General features: G+C 42.9%; 1 protein-coding gene across 1 annotated transcript; it reads left to right on the top strand.

The window, feature by feature from the left end:
- The first annotated feature begins 72 nt into the window (after positions 1-72).
- On the top strand, positions 73-19701 carry Exosc1 (exosome component 1). Its single transcript, XM_038313089.1, has 8 exons — positions 73-120; positions 208-323; positions 2007-2081; positions 11940-12028; positions 15632-15665; positions 17530-17580; positions 17845-17929; positions 18544-19701. The coding sequence occupies exons 1-8, from the start codon at positions 90-92 to the stop codon at positions 18648-18650; spliced, it is 588 nt and encodes a 195-aa protein (XP_038169017.1). The 5' UTR covers positions 73-89; the 3' UTR covers positions 18651-19701.
- Positions 19702-19783: the final 82 nt, after the last annotated feature.

The following is a 19783-nucleotide window of genomic DNA, read 5'->3' as shown; positions in this document are numbered from 1 at the left end:
TTGCTGTACGTGTTACTGCAGAGCCGCTCCTCTAGCTGACCAATGAACACTTGGGTTCGTTTTCATCCGGGTTTTGGACAGGAACAAGCATGGCACCACCTGTGAGGTACTGCATCCCCGGTAAGTGAGCGGTCTCCGCAAGCAGTCCCATGCTGCGTGACAACCAGCCTCTGGATGCCCGTGGCTGATGCGGCATTTCTCCTGCAGGCGAACGTCTGTGTAACTTGGAGGAAGGCAGCCCCGGGAGCGGCACATACACCCGGCACGGCTACATCTTTTCGTCGCTGGCGGGCTGCCTGACGAAGACCAGCGAGAATGGCGCGGTAAATGAAGCGGTTACCCAGCGCGCGTTCCCCCATCAGGCTGCCATTGAGTTCTGGTCCTTGTGCACAGGAACTGCGGATGCGGGTTTGGGTGACAGCGGGATGCTTTGGTCTCCCGATTTCTCCCAGCTATGATCCCAACGTTGTGCCAAAGCACAGCCTCTGCACACTGGTTATGTTATGTGGCTTGGTTGTGACTGGAAGGGAGGAGGAAGGGGATACGCAAATTGAGAGTAGCCCAGCCGGCAGAGAGCTTTCTGGTCGCTTCCTGGTCCTGCCTCTTCCTTACACTTGAAATGACTCTACTGTCCCCACCTCCGTGACATCAGTGTAATGCTGGCGATTTTCAGTGTGTCCTAATGCTCTAAGCTTTCCCCTGCCTCGAAGCCTATGCACGTGCGGCCTCTCTGGAACATAACTCAGCACCGTAACTCTAACCTCTTTTAAATGACCTCGATAGTTAGTCTTTTTGTCTGTTTGGTTTTTTTCCAGAGAAGCCCGTCTGGACCCACTAATTGGAAAAAAAAAATGGGGCTTTGGTGGGAGTAGGATTGTTATACGCAAGACTCTTCCTTCAGGGCACTTATTTAAATGTTACTCTTGCTTACATTTACCTCGCTAAGATTCTTGCCTGTCTTAGACTTCTAAGTGTAACCATGCATGGTGGTACACGACTGTATTCCCAGCTACAAACAGGTGCAGATAAAGAAGTGGTTGACAAATGTAAGGCAATAAAAAAATTAAGAATTAAAACCTTAGGCTGGACTTAGCAGTACAATGCTTTCATAGCATGTCAAGCTTGGAACCAGAGATCCAAACTCCAGCTCTGCTTAAAAGAATCAAAACTCTTTAGGGTCTGGCTAAACCCAAACTTTAAGCTTTGGGTTTTTGCTTATTTGTAAAAACAGGTTCCAGTCAATTGGTTTTGGAAATAAACTTAGTGCCTGTTTATTCACTACATAGATTTCTCTTGCTAACTTTCACGTGTCCTGCACAGTGCTGCCTTGTCTACTGGGCATATAGTCCCAAGCCAAATACACTTAGCTTTGCTGCTGAAGAGGCACAGACACAAACCATAAACAAATGTACAAATGTGTGTTGCTTGGGAATTGGATGTCTTCAGAAGAATTGCACGGTACAGTGAGACCATGTAGCAGCTTTATGGCCATGACTCTTGGTAGTGAAATGATGAAGCATCTGAAGGATAAGTAGAGGTGGAGGAGTGGAAAACACACGGTTCTGACCGGGCAGCACGCAGGAGGCAGGACCTCTGTGAGTTCAAGGCTCACCTGGTCACAGAGCAAGTTTTAGGACAGGCTCCAAAGCTATACAGAGAATCCTTTTCTCAAAAAACAAACAAACAAATAAAAGCAGACTTAAGTTTGGAGGAGTCAAGATAGCCATAATTATAAGCAATATGATTATATATCAAGAAACCACAAGAGCATCTTCAAAAATTTAGTACTGATCAGAGATGTTCCTATTAAATTGGCAGCCTAATTCTAATGGTCTCTTTAACTCTCTTTCCTTTTTTTTTAATTTTCTAAAATTACTAATATCCTCTGCTATGGACTACAAATATATCTATCGTCTACCTTGTGGCCGCACTGTTCTAAGACAGTTCTGCATTTTTCTCAAACCCCCATTAGCTTTACCCAACATCGACTTGTACTCTCTTTATAGCTCCCGGTGGTGTCTGTGATGAGAGAAACCGAGTCCCAGCTACTTCCAGATGTAGGAGCTGTTGTCACCTGTAAGGTGAGCTGATCCTAATCCTTGCGCTTAGGCCAAAATTCTACACCTGCTGTGTTCTGCTACTTAATACAGTAGTCACTAGCTATATGGGGCTATTTAAGTTTGTAAGTGTTAAAAGTTGATTTTCAGGGATGGGCATGGTGGCTCACGGTTTTAAGAGGCAGAGGCCAGCCTGGTCTACAGATGGAGTTCCAGGACAGGACAGCCAGAGCTACAAACAGAAACCCTCTTTCAAAATTAAAAAAAGAAAAGAAAAGAAAGAAAGAGAAAAATTCATTTTCAGCCAGGCATGGTAATTCATATCTATATCTCAGTATTTGGGAAATTAGACAGGAGTGTAGAGTAACCTTTGTTATACTCCACAGTAGTTCAAGACCAGAGTGGGTTGCAGAGTAAGACCCTGCACCCCAGCCCCCAGCAACACTAGCTGCATTTTAAGTATTCAGTAGCAAACTGTGGTTAGTGACTGCCATATTTGTTGGCACATGAATTATGGGGTGTGTGGGGAAGTGATGGAACCCGGGGCCTTAAATATGTTAGGCTCTTCCCTAAAGGACATTCTCAATTCTGGGAGTTTCTTTCTTTTCATTGTATGTGTATAGGTATTTTGTCTGTCGTGTGCATGCCTGGTGCTGCAGAAGCGAGAAGGGGGTGCTGCGTCCCCCTGGACTAGAGGGACAGATGATTGTGAGCTGTCATGTGGGTGTTAGGAATTGAATCCAGGTCCTCTAGAAGAGCAGCCAGTGCTCTTTAACTGCTCAGCTACCTGTCCAGACCCAGGAAATGACATTTCTGTCATCACAGAAAGTTTTACTGGCAGGGCAGTAAAACTCTAATGTTGCATGAGAAGCTGAGGCTTTCAAAGCAAAGCTGGCTACATGATAATTCTCTGTCCCAAAGAAGGGGTGGAGGGAAGACAGACAGAGTGGCACTCAAGAGGCAGAGGCAGGCATATCTTCGTGAGTTCAGGTCCAGCCTGGTCTACATAATGAGTGCCAGAAGAGCCAGGGCTACATAGTAAGACCCTGTCTTTAAAACAAAAAGGGAGGATGGGGGGAGAGTTGGTCGGTCAGTGAGATGACTTACCAGGCAAATCACTTCACATGCAAGCCTGCTGACCATGTAAATGTGGATCCAGGCAAAACCAATTCCACCAAATTGTCTGTCCAGTTTTGATAAACTTACCACATACTGGAATCACCTGGAAAGAAGGAATCTCAATTGAGGAATCGCCTCCATCAGCTTGGCCTATCTGGAGGACATTTTCTTGATTGCTGTTTAATATGGGAGAGCACAGACCGTGTGGGCAATGACACCACTAGGTGGGTAATCTGGGTTGGATAAGAAAACAGACTGGGAAAGCCATGGAGAGTCAGTAAGCAGCATTCCTCCTGGCCTTTGGTTCAGTTCCTGCCTCGAGTTTCTGCCTTAGCTTTCCCTGGTGACGGTCTAACCGGAAGCCAGTGCCTTACTCCCCAGATTGCTTTTGGTCTTGGTGTATTTATCACAGTAACAGAGCAGATGGGAACAGACATGCACACATACGCTGTAGGACGTGAGCTTGCACTCATTTCTCCCAGCACACATGTAATAATGATGATGGTGATGAGGATGATGAAGAATTTCTAAAAAGTGAGAAAGACTCGCTTTATTTATTTGTGTAAAGAAAGTTTCACTGGACTCTGTTGGTCTGTAGATTTCCAGGATCAGGACAGAGAAATTCACACATCTGGTGTTTTGCCTGGATTATAGCTTACTTGGCATACATGAGGTGCAGGGTTCTCAACCCTTGGGTGCTGTATACATTGGGCATGGTGTACACCTGTAATTACAGTGCTCAGGAGGTAGAGGTAGGGGGATCAAAAGTTCAGCCTTATCTTCTCCTACATAGTGAGTTAGAAACCAGCCTAACCGCTACCCTCTCAAAGAATTCATAGTTCTTCCACAGAGCTGTTTCTGCTCATGTCTGGGAATAGGGTGTCCTTTTTTCTTTTTCCTTGAGAGAATGTGTCATTCTATTATTTTGATACCCATGGAGTTAGCCCAGGGCTGACCTCAGACTTGGTGAGGCAATCCTCCTGTCTCCACCTCCAAAATGCTGGGATCATAGATATTTATACCACCTGGCCTGGAGTTATAAAATGCTGGGCTAAGAATTTAGGTCTCTGTGTAGACTAGCTAAGTAGTCTACCAAATGAGCTCCGTCCTCAGCGCCAGCATGTTTGTCAGAAGGAGCAAGTTAATGCTACATGTGCCAGTGCCTATAGTGTTCGGTATATTCCCTACTCAATTCCATCTTCTACCAATTTTATTTATAATTTATTTATAACTGTCTGTGTTCTCTTTCCCTCCCCTTGCCCAGATCGTATGGATCCCGAGTGCCTCGGGCTTGAAGTGTGACAGAGGATGACTATTTATTGGTCCTCTTGTCTTCATCTCCTGAGTGCTGGGACCACAGGTGTAATCACCTCACACAGCATCATCCTTCTCTCTTTATAAACTGTTAGGGAGGAAATTGTGTTATCCTGAGAATACCACAAAAGCACAATGATCTCAATGTGAGGTTTTAGCTAAAATGTAGATTTAAAAGTGCCGTCCACAGACTTGTTTCTTAGTAAGGATGTTAAATGTCTAGATTTGTTACCATACACTGTATATTATAGAAGGACTTAGTAGGCCTTGTGTTGTTATTGTTGTCTTACTAAATTTTGAGCCGATGGTGGTGGTTCACACCTTTAATCCCATCACTCAGGAGGCAGAGGCAAGCAAATCTCTGAGTTCAAGGCCAGCCTGGTCTACAGAGCGAGTTCTAGGACAGCCAGAGCTACACAGACAAACTCGGCCTCATTTTACCCCCTCCCCTGCTAAAAAATGTTCTCTTGGTAAGTCATTGAGGCTGCTATGTAGACCAAGCTGGTTTCAAGCTGTTGTAGCTAGGATTGTATTCTAGACATTCACCATCACACCACACCTAATTTAGGCTTGGATACTTTTTAAAATCAATACTATATATTCTCATTTGATTCCCACATCTCTCTTAGACAGAGATAAATAGGTGCTAACTCACCTTAAATTGGCTGGATAGATGGCTCTCAGGTTGTGAGCACTTGCTGCTTCTCCAGACATCTACTTTGAGCCGCTCACAGTTCCCTATGACTTCAACTTCTGGGGAGTGGGTGTAAGACCTCTGACCTCCATGGGCATCTGCTCTCAGGTGCACGTACCCACAAACACACATGCATATAATTTTTTTTTCTCATGGTTTATTTTTTATATATTTAAAAATTTCCATCTCCTTCCCTCCTCCTCCCCCTTCCCTCCCCTCCCCTCCACCCATACCTCCCCTCCCTCCCTCTCCAGGCCAAGGAGCCATCAGAGTTCCCCACTCTATGCTAAGACCAAGGTCCTCCCAACTCCCCCCAGGTCCAGGAAGGTGATCGACCAAGCTGAGAAGGCTCCCACAGAGCCCGTCCATGCAGAAGAATCAGAGCCCAGAGCCATTGTCCTTTGCTTCTCAGTCAGCCCCCGCTGTTGGCCACATTCAGAGAGACGGGTTTGGTCGCATGATCCATCAGTCCCATTCCAACTGGAGTTGGTGATCTCCCATTAGTTCTGTCCCGCCGTCTCCATGAGTGAACGCACCCCTCTCGTTCCTGACTTTCTCCCTCATGTTCTCGCTCCTTCTGCTCCTCATCAGGACCTTGGGAGCTCAGTCCAGTGCTCCAATGTGGGGCTCAGTCACCTTCCCCATCCGTCGCCAGCTGGAGGTTCCCTCACGGTCCTGACTTTCTTTCTCATGTTCTCTCTCCTTCTGCTCCTCATCAGGACCTTGGGAGCTCAGTCCGGTGCTCCAATGTGGGGCTCTGTCATTTTCTTCATCTATCGTCAGGTGGAGGTTCTTCTTATTATCTTCTCAAGGATCCCAAATTTATAGGCTCGATGTCCTTTAATTATGGCTAGAAACCGATTATGAGTGAGTACATCCCATGTTCATCTTTTTGGGTCTGGGTTACCTCACTCAGAATAGTGTTTTCTATTTCCATCCATTTGCCTGCAAAATTCAAGATGTCATTGTTTTTTACCGCTGAGTAGTATTCTAGCATGTATATATTCCACAGTTTCTTCATCCATTCTTCCACTGAAGGGCATCTAGGTTGTTTCCAGGATCTGGCTATTACAAATAATGCTGCTATGAACATAGATGAGCATATGCTTTTGTTGTATGATTGGGCATCTCTTGGGTAGATTCCCAATAGTGGAATTGCTGGGTCCTGGGGTAGGTTGATCCCGAATTTCCTGAGAAACCGCCACACTGCTTTCCAAAGTGGTTGCACAAGTTTGCATTCCCACCAGCAATGGATGAGTGTACCCCTTACCCCACAACCTCTCCAGCAAAGGTTATTATTGGTGTTTTGGATTTTAGCCAATCTGACAGGTGTAAGATGATATCTCAAAGTTGTTTTGATTTGCATTTCCCTGATAGCTAGGGAGGTCGAGCATGACCTTAAGTGTCTTTTGGCCATTTGAACTTCTTCTGTTGAGAATTCTCTGTTCAGTTCATCGCCCCATTTTTTAATTGGGTTAATTGGCATTTTACCGTCTAGTCTCTTGAGTTCCTTATATATTTTAGAGATCAGACCTTTGTCAGTTGCAGGGTTGGTGAAGATCTTTTCCCAGTCAGTAGGCTGCCTTTGTGTCTTAGTGACAATGTCCTTTGCTTTACAGAAGCTGCTCAACTTCAGGAGGTCCCATTTATTCAATGTTGCCCTTAAAGTCTGTGCAGCTGGGGTTATGCGTAGGAAACGGTTCCCTGTGCCCATTTGTTGTAGAGTACTTCCCACTTTCTCCTCTATCAAGCTCAATGTGTTCAAATTAATATTGAGGTCTTTAATCCATTTGGACTTGAGTTTTGTGCATGGTGATAGATATGGATCTACTTTCATTCTTCTACAGGTTGACATCCAGTTATGCCAGCACCATTTGTTGAAGATGCCCTCTTTCTTCCATTGTGTACTTTTGGCTCCTTTATCAAAAATCAGGTGTTCATAGGTTTGTGGTTTAAGATCCGGGTCTTCTATACGATTCCATTGGTCAACTTCTCTGTTTTTATGCCAATACCAAGCTGTTTTCAATACTGCAGCTTTGTAATAGAGTTTGAAGTCAGGGATGGTAATGCCTCCAGAAGAACCTTTATTGTATAAGATTTTTTTGGCTATCCTGGGTTTCTTGTTTTTCCATATAAAGTTGATTATTGTCCTCTCAATCTCTGTGAAGAATTTTAATGGGACCTTGATTGGGATTGCATTGAATCTATAGATTGCTTTTGGTAGAATTGCCATTTTTACTATGTTGATCCTCCCAATCCACGAGCAGGGGAGATCCTTCCATTTTCTGGTATCCTCTTCAATTTCTTTCTTCAAAGACTTAAAGTTCTTGTCAAATAGATCCTTCACTTCCTTGGTTAGAGATACTCCCAGATATCTTATGCTATTTGTGGCTATTGTGAAAGGTGATACTTCTCTGATTTCCCTCTCTGCTTCCTTGTCCTTTGTGTATAGGAGGGCGACTGATTTTTTGGAGTTGATCTTGTAACCTGCCACGTTACTGAAGGAGTTTATCAGCTGTAGGAGTTCTTTGGTGGAGTTTTTGGGGTCGCTTATGTATACTATCATATCATCTGCAAATAATGAAAGTTTAACTTCTTCCTTTCCAAATTGAATCCCCTTGATTCCCTTATGTTGTCTTATTGCTATTGCTAGAACTTCAAGCACTATATTGAAGAGATAAGGAGAGAGTGGACAGCCTTGTCGTGTTCCTGAATTTAGTGGGATAGCCTTGAGTTTCTCTCCGTTTAATTTGATGTTAGCTGTCGGCTTGCTGTAAATGGCTTTTATTATATTTAGGAATGACCCTTGTATCCCTAATCTCTCCAAAACCTTTATCATAAAAGGGTGCTGAATTTTGTCAAATGCTTTTTCAGCATCTAATGAGATGACCATATCGGTTTTTTCCTTCAGTTTATTTATATGATGGATTACATTGATAGATTTTCGTATGTTGAACCAGCCCTGCATCTCTGGGATGAAGCCTACTTGATCGTAATGGATAATTTTTCTAATGTGTTCTTGGATTCGGTTTGCCAGTATTTTATTGAGAATTTTTGCGTCAATGTTCATGAGTGAGATTGGACTGTAATTCTCTTTCTTGGTTGAGTCTTTGTGTGGTTTAGGTATCAGGGTAAGTGTGGCTTCATAGAAGGAATTTGGCAGTGACTCTTGTGATTCTATATTATGAAATACCTTAAGGAGTATAGGTATTAGGTCTTCTTGGAAGTTCTGGTAGAATTCCGCATTGAAACCATCTGGTCCTGGGCTCTTTTTGGTAGGGAGGTTTCTGATAACAGTTTCTAATTCTTCGCGACTAACAGGACGATTTAGAGCATTTACCTGGTCCTGGTTTAACTTTGGTATATGGTATTTATCTAAAGAACTGTCCATTTCTTTTACATTTTCCAATTTTGTGGCATACAGGCTTTTGTAGTAAGATCTAATGATTCTCTGAATTTCCTCTGTGTCTGTGGTTATGTCCCCCTTTTCATTTCTGATCTTATTAATATGCGTGTTCTCCCTCTGCCGTTTGATTAGTTTGGCTAAGGGTTTGTCAATCTTGTTGATTTTCTCCAAGAACCAGCTTCTTGTTTCATTGATTCTTTGGATTGTTTTCTGTGTTTCTATTTTGTTGATTTCTGCCCTCAGTTTGATTATTTCCAGTCTTCTGCTCCTCCTAGGTGAGTCTGCTTCTTTTTTTTCCAGAGCTTTCAGGTGTGCTGTTAAGTCACCAATGAGTGCTTTCTCCGTTTTCTTTAAGTGGGCACTTAGTGCTATGAACTTTCCTCTTAGCACTGCTTTCATTGTGTCCCATAGGTTTGAGTATGTTGTGTCTTTGTTTTCATTAAATTCAAGAAAGACTTTAATTTCTTTCTTTATTTCTTCCTTGACCCAGGTGTGGGTCAGTAGTTGACTGTTCAGTTTCCATGAGTTTGTGGGCTTTCTGGGGGTAGCATTGTTGTTGAATTCTAATTTTAATCCATGGTGATCCGATAAGACACAGGTGGTTACTAATATTTTTTTGTAACTGTGGAAGTTTGCTTTGTTACCAAGTATATGGTCAATTTTCGAAAAGGTTCCATGAGCCGCAGAGAAGAAGGTATATTCTTTCCTATTTGGGTGGAATGTTCTATAGATGTCTGTTAAGTCCATTTGGTTCATTACCTCCATTAAGTCTGTCAATTCTCTGTTAGGTTTCTGTCTGATTGACCTGTCCATTGGTGAGAGAGGAGTGTTGAAGTCTCCAACTATTAGTGTGTGTGGTTTGATGGCTGCCTTGAGTTCTAGAAGTGTTTCTTTTACATAAGTGGGAGCTTTTATATTAGGGGCATAGATATTCAGGATTGAGACTTCATTCTGATGGATTTTTCCTGTTATGAGTATAAAGTGTCCCTTTCCATCTCTTCTGATTGATTTTAGTTTGAATTCAACTTCGTTGGAAATTAGTATGGCCACACCCGCTTGTTTCTTAGGGCCATTTGCTTGATAAACCTTTTCCCAACCCTTTACTCTGAGTAGGTGTCTGTCTTTGTGGTTGAGGTGTGTTTCTTGTAAACAGCAAAATGTTGGATTCTGTTTTCGTATCCAGTCTCTTAGCCTGTGCCTTTTTATAGGTGAATTGATTCCATTGATATTAAGTGATATTAATGACCAGTGGTTGTTAACTTCAGTCATTTTTAGTAGTAGAGTTTGTGTGTTTCCCTTCTTCTAGTTGTGCTGGTGAAGGGTCGCTAGATGCCTGAGTTATTGTGGGCGTTGTTGGACTCCTTGGTTTGTGATTTTCCTTCTATTACTTTCTGCAAGGCTGGATTTGTGGCTGCGTATTGTTTAAATCTGTTTTTGTCCTGGAATATCTTGTTTTCTCCATCAATGGTGAATGCAGGCTTTGCTGGGTATAGTAGTCTAGGCTTGCATCCATGTTCCCTTAGTGTCTGTAGCACATCTATCCAAGCTCTTCTGGCTTTCATGGTTTCCATTGAGAAATCAGGTGTAATTCTGATAGGTTTCCCTTTATATGTTACTTGACCTTTTTCCTTTGCAGCTCTTAATATCTGTTCTTTATTCTGTATGTTTTGTGTTTTGATTATTATATGGCGTGGGGATGTTTTCTTTTGATCCAGTCTATTTGGTGTTCTGTAGGCTTCTTGTACCTTCATAGGAACATCCTTCTTTAGGTTGGGGAAGTTTTCTTCTATAATTTTGTTGAATATGTTTTCTGGGCCTTTGAGTTGTAATTCTTCTCCTTCTTCTACCCCAATTATTCTTAGGTTTGGTCTTTTCATGGTGTCCCAGATTTCCTGAATGTTTTGTGTTAAGAATTTGTTAGATTTGTTTAGTTCTTTAATCTGTGAGTTTATTTCCTCTATAGTATCTTCAGAGTCCGAGATTCTTTCTTCCATCTCTTGTATTCGGTTGGAAATACTTGTCTCTGAAGTTTCTGTTCGTTTACTCAGAGTTTCCATTTCCAGTCGTCCCTCAGATTGTGTTTTCTTCAATACCTCCATTTCATTTATCAGGTCTTGTACTGTTTCCCTTACCTGTTTGATTGCTTTTTCTTGTTTTTCTTGTTTTTCTTGGGTATCTATGAGAGATTTATTTATTTCGTCTACCTTTCTGTTTGTCATCTCCATTTCTTTATGGCAGTTTTTTACCTCCTGTTTAAGGTCCTCTATTATTTTCATAAAGTACTGTTTAAGGTCGGTTTCTTCTATATCTTCTGGGGTAGGGTGTTCAATTCTTGTTGTTTCGGGATGTCTGGATTGTGGTGATGTCATGTTGCCTTTCATGTTGTTGGAGGAGCTCCTGCTTTGGCGCCTGCCCATCTCTTCCTTCAAAAGGAGCCCGGAGGCGCTTGGTGTCCTAGACCAATCTTTGCTGTGACTGAAACTGGTTGGATCTCCCCAGTGCCAGAGGTGGACCTATTCCTTGCGTCACAAACTGAAGAAGCCCGCACTCCCTTGCAGGAATCCTCAGACCAGCCTGGAGGCCAGAGTCTGACTCCTCTGGGTGGATGGCCTTAGAACAGGAGCAGGACACCAGTTCAGATGGAACTGAACTGGTGGAATACCACACAGCGAACCTGGCAGCACAATCTGAAGGAGCCCGCACCCCTCCGCAGGAATCCTCAGACCTGCCTGGAGGCCAGAGTCTGACCCCTTTGGGTGGATGGCCTTAGGGCAGGAGCAGGACACCTGAGAACACTAGGGAAAGCTTGGGAGACACAGGGACGGGAGAAACAGACACCAGCCTGCAGAGGGAAGTGGGGGTAGGGGGTCTGTGCTCTCTTCCAGGGCAGGTTGCCCCAGGGTCCGCATTCACTCACCAGTTCAGATGGAATGTCAGTGGACAGGATCAGGGATTCCAGGCAGCCCAGGGTCGCAGCCCAGACAAAAGGCGCATATAATTTTTTGAAATGAAATAAAGGGCTGGAGAGGTGGCTTGGTGGCTAAGAGCACTGGTTGCTCTTGCAGAGGACCTGGGTTTATTTCCCGGCACATGGTAATTCACAACCATCTATAACTCCAGTTCCAGGAGATCCAGTCCCCACTTTCTGACCTCTGGACACCAGGCACACGTGGTGCACAGATATACATGCAGGCAAAACACTCATTACATAAGATAAATTGAAAACAAAAGCCTTTTATGTATTGAGTATGGTTACTTAAACTAAACCTAGTAATTCGTGTTTCCTGTTCTAATTCTTGGAGTGACCGGTGGCTGATTCTCTGATGCTGAACCTTTCTCTGTTCCCTAGGTCTCTAGCATCAACTCACGTTTTGCCAAAGTACACATCTTGTATGTGGGGTCCACACCACTAAAAAATGCTTTTCGAGGAACTATCCGGTAAGATGTATTCTTGTGTTTACATTTGCCTCAGCACCAGAAGTGAGGCGAGGGTGGTGGGGAGACTGGAATTTGTGGAGCAATTACAGTTCTTTTTCCTGCCCACGTGAGTCTCTCCTTGGGCTTTGCTTTTTGCGCCGCAGTATATCCAGAGAAAAAGTTATTTGAGCTATAAGAAATGAAAACTGTTAATCATAAAAGAGGATTTTTAAATAAAGCAAAAAAGGGAGCTAGTGATATATCTCAGTTGATGGAGAAGCCCTAACTCTCGTCAAGAATAATATAATTTGGCCAGGTGGTAATATATGTCTTTAATCCCAGCACTTGAGAGGCAGAGGCAGGCAAATCTCTGTGAGTTCAAGACCAGCCAGATCTATAGAGTTAGTTCCAGGGCAGGTTCCAAAGCTACACAGAGAAACCCTTCTTGACAAACAAATAAAAAGAATGACATAATTCAGATGTGGTGGCACTTGCATGTAATCACACCACCCAGAGATCAAGGCAGGAGGGTGAGAAGTTCAATTGCTGGCTATATAGCAAGTCCAAGGCTAGCCTGGGCTGCATGAGGTCCTGTCTCAAAAAGGACTAAGGAAAGCTGTGGACTAGCAGTGTCAGGATAAGCCAAACCAAACAACACTGAAGCTCCTTGGAAAGTGCCTTCGTGTTCTTTTTTCTTACTATTTTGTTTGGCGTCCACGTGCTAACCCACATACCAGAACAGCGCACATGTAAAGGTCGGGACAACTTTGTGGAATCGGCTCTCTTCACCTTGATGTGGGTTCCAGAATCTTAGCTTTCATCAGGCTTGAACAGCAGGCATATTTAGCCCCTGAGCCATCTTGCCCACCCCCTCCCCCTCCCCCCAAGACAGGTTTCTCAGTAGTTTTGGAGTCTGTCCTGGCACTCACTTTGTAGACCAGGCTGGCCGTGAACTCACAGAGATCCCAGAGTGCTGACTCCCTGAGTGCTGGGATTAAAGTGTGCACCACTAATGCCCAGCCTTCATTTTAATTTTCAATTTTTAAAAAAAATATTTATTTATTTATTATGTATACATTATTCTGTCTGTGTATATGCCTACAGGCCAGAAGAGGGCACCAGAACCATTACAGATGGTTGTGAGCCACCATGTGGTTGCTGGGAATTGAACTCAGGACCTTTGGAAGAACAGGCAATGCTCTTAACCTCTGAGCCATCTCTCCAGCCCTAATTTTCAATTTTTTATTTTAATATTTATTTCTGGCTGGTTTTGAACTCAGAAATAAAATAAGTATTTATTTATTTATTATGTATACAACATTCTGTCTGTGTGTATGCCTGCAGGCCTGAAGAGAGCACCAGACCCCAATATAGATGGTTGTGAGCCACCATGTGGTTGCTGGGAATTGAACTCAGGACCTTTGGAAGAGCAGGCAATGCTCTTAACCTCTGAGCCATCTCTCCAGCCCTGAACTCAGAAATTTATCTGCCTCTACTTCCCATGTGCTAGGATTAAGATATGCACTACAATATAATTCTTATTCTTTAATATTGATTGAAACCAAAGGTTGTAAGAAAAATTTTGTGGAGAAGCTGGAGAGATAGCTTAGCAGTCAAGAGTACTTGTTGAGAGCAGGGCATCCAGCCTCAGCTCTGGTTCAGGTCCTGAGGTGGGGAAGGTGTGTTGGGCAAGAAAGATTCTGACCACCAGGTAAATTGTACTCAAGCAGCCCCAAATAGCTTTTTGTTTTGTTTATTTGTTTGTTTGTTTGTTTGTTTGTTTTTCGAGACAGTTTCTCTGTGTGACAGTCCTGGCTGTCCTGGAACTCACTTTTGTAGGCCACACTGGCCTCAGACTCACAAGAGATCTGACTGCCTCTGCCTCCCGAGTGCTGGGATTAAAGGTGTGCTCCATCGCCACCCAGCCCTATATTTGACTTTAAGAAATACATGTTTTGGGGATTGGAGAGATGGCTCAGAGGTTTAAGAGTACTGGCTTCAATTCCCAGCACCCACATGGTGGCTCACAGCCATCTATAACAATATCTGGTGCCCCCTTCTGGTATGTAGGGATGCAGGCAGAACACTGTATATGTAATAAATAAATCTGTTAAATAAATACGTATTTTAAGGAATGCGTCATGATCATTATGAAAGTCCCTATTATTTCCCTTTATGCTTCCCCAAATACACCTTACCCAAATAACCTTATTCTAGACATAAGCATTTTTGCAGGCTTAGCTAAATATCAAGCCAGGCACATCCTTCTCCGGCAGCACTTACGTCAGCTGGCAGCTACTGCGGTTACAAAGTTAAAATAATAGACGTGGGCACAATGCTTTAAGAACAACAGTATTCAAACCCAAACGGTTCTTTCATGTCTGCAAGATACGCTTTTATACGGTTCATTTTTCTGAAAGACGGTCCCATGTCTCGACCTGTAAACGGCAGACTTGATCCGGCACACTTCCCGCCTCACTACACCATAGCTCTTCCACCAGGGGAAGAGCCTGTGTATGGTAAAAATGGATCTGTCCATCCGTACTTTACATCGCATTTCCCCCATTGATTCTGTGTGTTTGGTGTCCAAGGCTCTTACTCTCAACAGTTGGCACTGTGTGTATCCCTGAGACTTTTTCCCTTTCTGCGCATGCACACCCTCCTCTCCTTTCCCGAACTGTGAGACATTGATAATGTTATGAGTGTTGTTTTTTCATATGTCTCGATTGAGTCAGAAACGTTCCCAGCAGTAGGAGTTGTAGTTAGTAGTTCCAGATAAGAGATTTGAGAAGCATTAGCTTCCTACTGAAGCTTAGGGGAAAATGTTTAAGAAAGAATTTCCAGGGGAAATTGCAGCTATGGCACATGTGACTGACAAAGGAAAACTGAAAGCCGCCCAAAGCGTGATGAGAGAGAATAGAGCCTCAAGCTGCACAAATTTGCAGATTCCAACCCTGTCTCATGGACTGTCAATCCTTGCCAATTGAGAGTCCATTTTCCACAGGCACCTTGTCTGGAGGAAACCTGTTGGCCAGGTATATGCTGATCCGAGACTAGACTGCAGGCTCACCAACCTCCCAGCACTCAGGAGGCAGAGGCAGGCAGTTCTCTGGGTTTGAGCCAGCCTAGTCTACAAAGCAAGTTCCAGGGCTGTTAGAGAAACCTTGCCTCCAAAAACCAAAAAAAAGAGTAATTTTTGATCTTTGAATAACCCTCTTGGTACTCCAGTTCTGGGGACCAAACAGGCATGCTAAAAAAGAAAAGGTTTGTGGGTAAAATGGTGGATTGTTGTGTGGACTTCATTGAAAAGAAACGATAGGATAGGTGAATTTGTTTATTTATTTTAGACAAACATCCTGTAGTCGGTCTGTCCTTAAATTCTATACGTAGCCATAAATGACCTTGAATTTCTGATATGCTTTTCCATTGTCAAAAGTTATCAATACTATTGTTCTGTATTTTCCAAGAAAAGGTAAGTGTTTTATTATTCATGTTAAAGATAGCTGGGGACCCAGTATGACCTAGTTTTTTTTTTATTATTTCCTAGGACTCAATGGGAAATTCTTTCCCAAGATAACTAATTTTCTTTCTTTTTCTCTTTTTTCTTTTATTCTTTTTACATAGCAAGGAAGATATCCGAGCAACTGAAAAAGACAAGGTTGAAGATTGGTGGTTTGGGTGTTTGTTTTTGTGGGTTTTTTTCTGATTTTGTTATTGTTTTCCTATGATTCTAAGAATTTGCTTTAGCTAGGCTGTGGTGGCTCATCCCTTTAATCCCAACACTTGGGAGGTAGAGGCAGGCAGAGCTCTGTGAGTTCAAGGCCAGCCTGGTCTACAAAGTGAGTTTCAGGACAGCCAGGGCTATTATATAGAGAAACACTGTCTCAAAAAATCAAACAAAAAAAAAAAGAATTTTGCTTTGAAAAATATTATCCTCAAGACTAGATTAATGACGGATATTTAAGAGCACTTGCTGTTTGTCCACAGGAACCAAGTTCTGTCCCCAGCCCTCACACGCTCATGAACCCCTGTAATTCCAGCTTTAGGGGATCAGATACCTGTTCTGGCCTCCACAGGCGCCTCCATGCATGTGGTGCACATACATACATTTATGATGAATAAATCTAAATGATGGATGGGTGGCTCGATAATAGCCAGGAGTGGTAGTGTATGCTCACCTTTCACTCCAGCACTCAGGAGGCAGAGACAGGCAGACCTCTTGAGTTTGAGGCCAACCTAGACTACATAATTAGTTCCAGCTAGGCTGGGACTATAAAGTGAGACCTTGTCTAACAAACAAACACGAAAGGAATTATTATCCCAGGGGATTTCAGAAATCCATAGGAATGTAGAGTGTAAGGACTTAACAGCATTTCTTGCTATAACATGAAATTCAAATCACTGTCCCTTCTTCCTGTACAAGATTTACTCATTCAAGCTGGGTGGTGGTGGCGCACGCCTTTAATCCCAGCACTCGGAAGGCAGAGGCAGGCGGATCTCTGAGTTCGAGGCCAGCCTGGTCTACAAGAGCCACTTCCAGGACAGGCTCTAGAAACTACAGGGAAACCCTGTCTTGAAGAAAAAAAAAAAAAAAAAAAAAAAAAAAAAAAAAAAAAGATTTTCTCATTCAGTTGACCAAAATGGTTAAGCTGTTATCGCTAAAATTATTAGCCAACCATGACGGCACATGTCTTTAAATTTTCACTGCAGAGGAGGCAGAGGTACCCCTGTGTATTTAAGGCTGGCCTGATCTATAGAGCAGGTTAACTAGGGCTATATAGGAAGACCCTCTCCAAAAAAAAATAGTAAATGATTAAAAGGTACTAATTAGGCTAGGGAGATGGTCAGTGCCTGCTGGATGAGCATAAGGAAGGACCTATGTTTAGATCCCTGGCCACCATGTAGAAAGTGAGTGTTTAACCCAACTGCTAGCGTGGAGGATATGGAACAGGAGGCTCCCTCGAGTTGAGATTCATTCAGTAAGAGACCCTGGCTGAAAAAATAAATTGGAACCAGGCTTAGTAGTGCACACCATTAATCCCAGCCAGGCATGTCTCTATAGTTCAAGATTAGCTTTGTCTACATAGAAAGTTAGGAAAGCCAGTGCTATAGAGAGACCATGTCAAAAAATAGAATAAGGTAGGGAGCCACCAAGGAAGACACCAGGTATGACCTCTGACCGCACCTCAACACAAATACACATCTTCATGCATGAGTATATATGCTCCACACATACAAACTTTATTATTGTGAGATAGGATCTTGCCCAGACTGCCTTTGAAGCTGGGTGTTTGTTCATTGCTCTCAGTCTTGACAGACGATATACTACCTTTGTATGAGTCAGATTCCTAATCAAGTTATTAAATTCAAATTCTTTATTTATGTGATAATACTAAAATAAGAAACATTTGAATTGACATAATGATGACACCTCTCCCCTGGGATTAGAAATGGGTCTGGCTCTACTTGGTGGTAGTATTTTATTAGACATAATTCACTTATTCCTGTTTGGTTTTTTGCAGGTTGAAATTTACAAGAGTTTCCGCCCAGGTGACATAGTTTTGGCCAAAGTTGTATCCTTTATTATATCACATTTCTGGTTTTTTGTCAAAAGAAGAAACGGAATCAAGCTCGATGGCACTTAATGTAATCCTAGTACTTAGGAGATGAAGGCAGGAGGATCAGGAGTTCAAGTTTTGTTTTTTTTTTTTTTTTTTTTTTTTTTTTTTTTTTTTTTTTTTTTTTTTAAGGTATTAAAAGAGGGAAGGTAGGGGAAGTGGCAGAAGGTAACAGCACATAAAGCCTCTCATTTTCCTTCACTGGCACTGTATGACTAGATCTCCCTAGGTGACGCACAGTCCAATTACCTGCTGACCACTGCTGAAAATGAGTTAGGGGTAGTGGTAGCCCACAGTGAATCGGGTAAGTCGTTCTTGCTCCCAAGCCTGTTTCCCTGGGCACCATGGTTATCTAGGAAGCAATAGGGATACACATACTTCCATTTGATATGGAAAACTATTTAATCAATTATAAGTATCACATACCATGATAGGTCCCATAGAATTGTAACACCCAGTGCTAAAGATTAGCTCAGTAGGAGAGCATTTCCTTAGTATTCATGCGGCCCTGGGTCCAGTCCCCAGTCCCCAGCCTCACCCCACTCCCACTCCCACCCCCAAGAAATCACAAGATGTCACCTCGTGGTGTAGCTGACTTAGTATGTGTGCGTGCACACTGATGTTTGCCCACTGTTTAGGTCTTAGTTCTCAGAGCATGTCCTCGTTGTTGAACAACACATAGCTTGGTTTAGTAAGATTATAGTGATTATATGTCAGAATAGGTAAGTGCCCCCTTATATCATGGAAAAAATGAGGCTTCTTTTTCCTTTAATACTAGGGCTGAAACCCATGCTCTTTCATATGCTAAGTAAGCATTCTACAGCATAGCCATGTCCTCGTGTCTAGCTGAAAAGAAAAGAGCCTCAGCAGAATCTCTGGAGTCCCACCTCCACCTTCAGCTTTTATCTTTCCTTGTAGGTGTCCGGATGGTTCCCATCAGCTGGTGTGAGATGCAGTGCCCCAAGACCCACACTAAAGAATTCCGGAAAGTGGCCAGGGTACAGCCTGAGTTCTTACAAACCTAAGCACACTTCCCCTCAAAGACAGAGCCACCTGTTTCCAAGAGTACCAGTATGAAAAGAACATCAGTATGCCACCGTCTTTATTAAGGATTCTACAGTTACCTAGCAACCACCTCTTGAAAAATCTGCCAGAAATAAGTTTTTGTTGTAATGAGCACCCAAGGCCTATGCAGCTGAGACAGGAAGATTTTTAGTTCCCAAGTGTGAGTATAGCCTAGGCTATATAGTAAGACTCTTTCAACCAAAATATAAAACACTATTCTTGGGAAACAGTGATTTTTATTCTCTTGGCTGGTGTTACATTCAGCAAACAAAACCATGTAATACTGGAAATAGCTTATGCCTTCTTTATAAATATGTATATATGTATTTTTGCTATGACTGGGAAAAAATGCTTTTTACTTGTTAGTGGTATAGTTTCTTTGGGGGGGTCGTATTGAGACAGGGTTTCTCTGTGAAACAGTCTTGACTATCCTGGAACTAGCTCTGTAGACCAGGCTGGCCTCGAACTCACAGATACTCTCCTGCCTCTGCCTCCCAAGCATGCACCACCACTGCCCTGCCTGGTTTAATTTCCTCATGTATGTGTGTGTGTTATGAGACCAAGCCCAGCTTTTCATGTGGATGCTTGGGATTTTAACTCAGGTGCTCATGGTTGGAAAACAGTTGCCCTTACTGTTAAGCCATCTCTACAGCCCCTGCTGTCACTATTTAAAAGGTGAACATGGCAGTGAACTTTCTCATTGCTTTGTTTTGTGTGTGTGTTTATGTGCACCACATGTGCCTCTGGAGGCCAGAAGAGTGCATTGGATCCCCTGGAACTGGATGTGAGCCCCCAAAATACTCCTAATTACTGAGCCATCTCTCCAGTTGCCAGTCTGTTTTGATTTTTTTTTTAATGATCTGGCTTTATTTTACTCTAGGTAGGGGGGCACAAAGCAATCGTCTTTAATAAAGTTGAAATTTAGCTTCACTCAGAACATTTTAATAATGCACATTTTAAAAGAAGTATTCACCTTACAAATTGTTCTGCAATCCAAATATACAACAGCTTGGAGAACAACATTTGGAAAGCAAAAGCCAATGTAAAAAAATAGATGAAAACAACTACAAGAGTACAGTTTGATATGGCTCAG

Source organism: Arvicola amphibius, chromosome 1 (genome assembly GCF_903992535.2).
Source record: "Arvicola amphibius chromosome 1, mArvAmp1.2, whole genome shotgun sequence".
Classification (NCBI taxonomy): Eukaryota; Metazoa; Chordata; class Mammalia; order Rodentia; family Cricetidae; genus Arvicola; species Arvicola amphibius.
The sequence above is the reverse complement of the archived record's forward strand: the minus strand, read 5'-3'. Positions and strand labels throughout refer to the sequence as shown.

Coding starts and splice junctions, on each gene's coding strand:
- Exosc1 (XM_038313089.1), top strand. CDS start 90: ATGGCACCACCTGTGAGGTACTGCATCCCCG. Junction 2,082..11,939: donor GAGCTGTTGTCACCTGTAAG/GTGAGCTGATCC, acceptor TCTGTTCCCTAG/GTCTCTAGCATCAACTCACG. Junction 15,666..17,529: donor GAGCAACTGAAAAAGACAAG/GTTGAAGATTGG, acceptor GGTTTTTTGCAG/GTTGAAATTTACAAGAGTTT.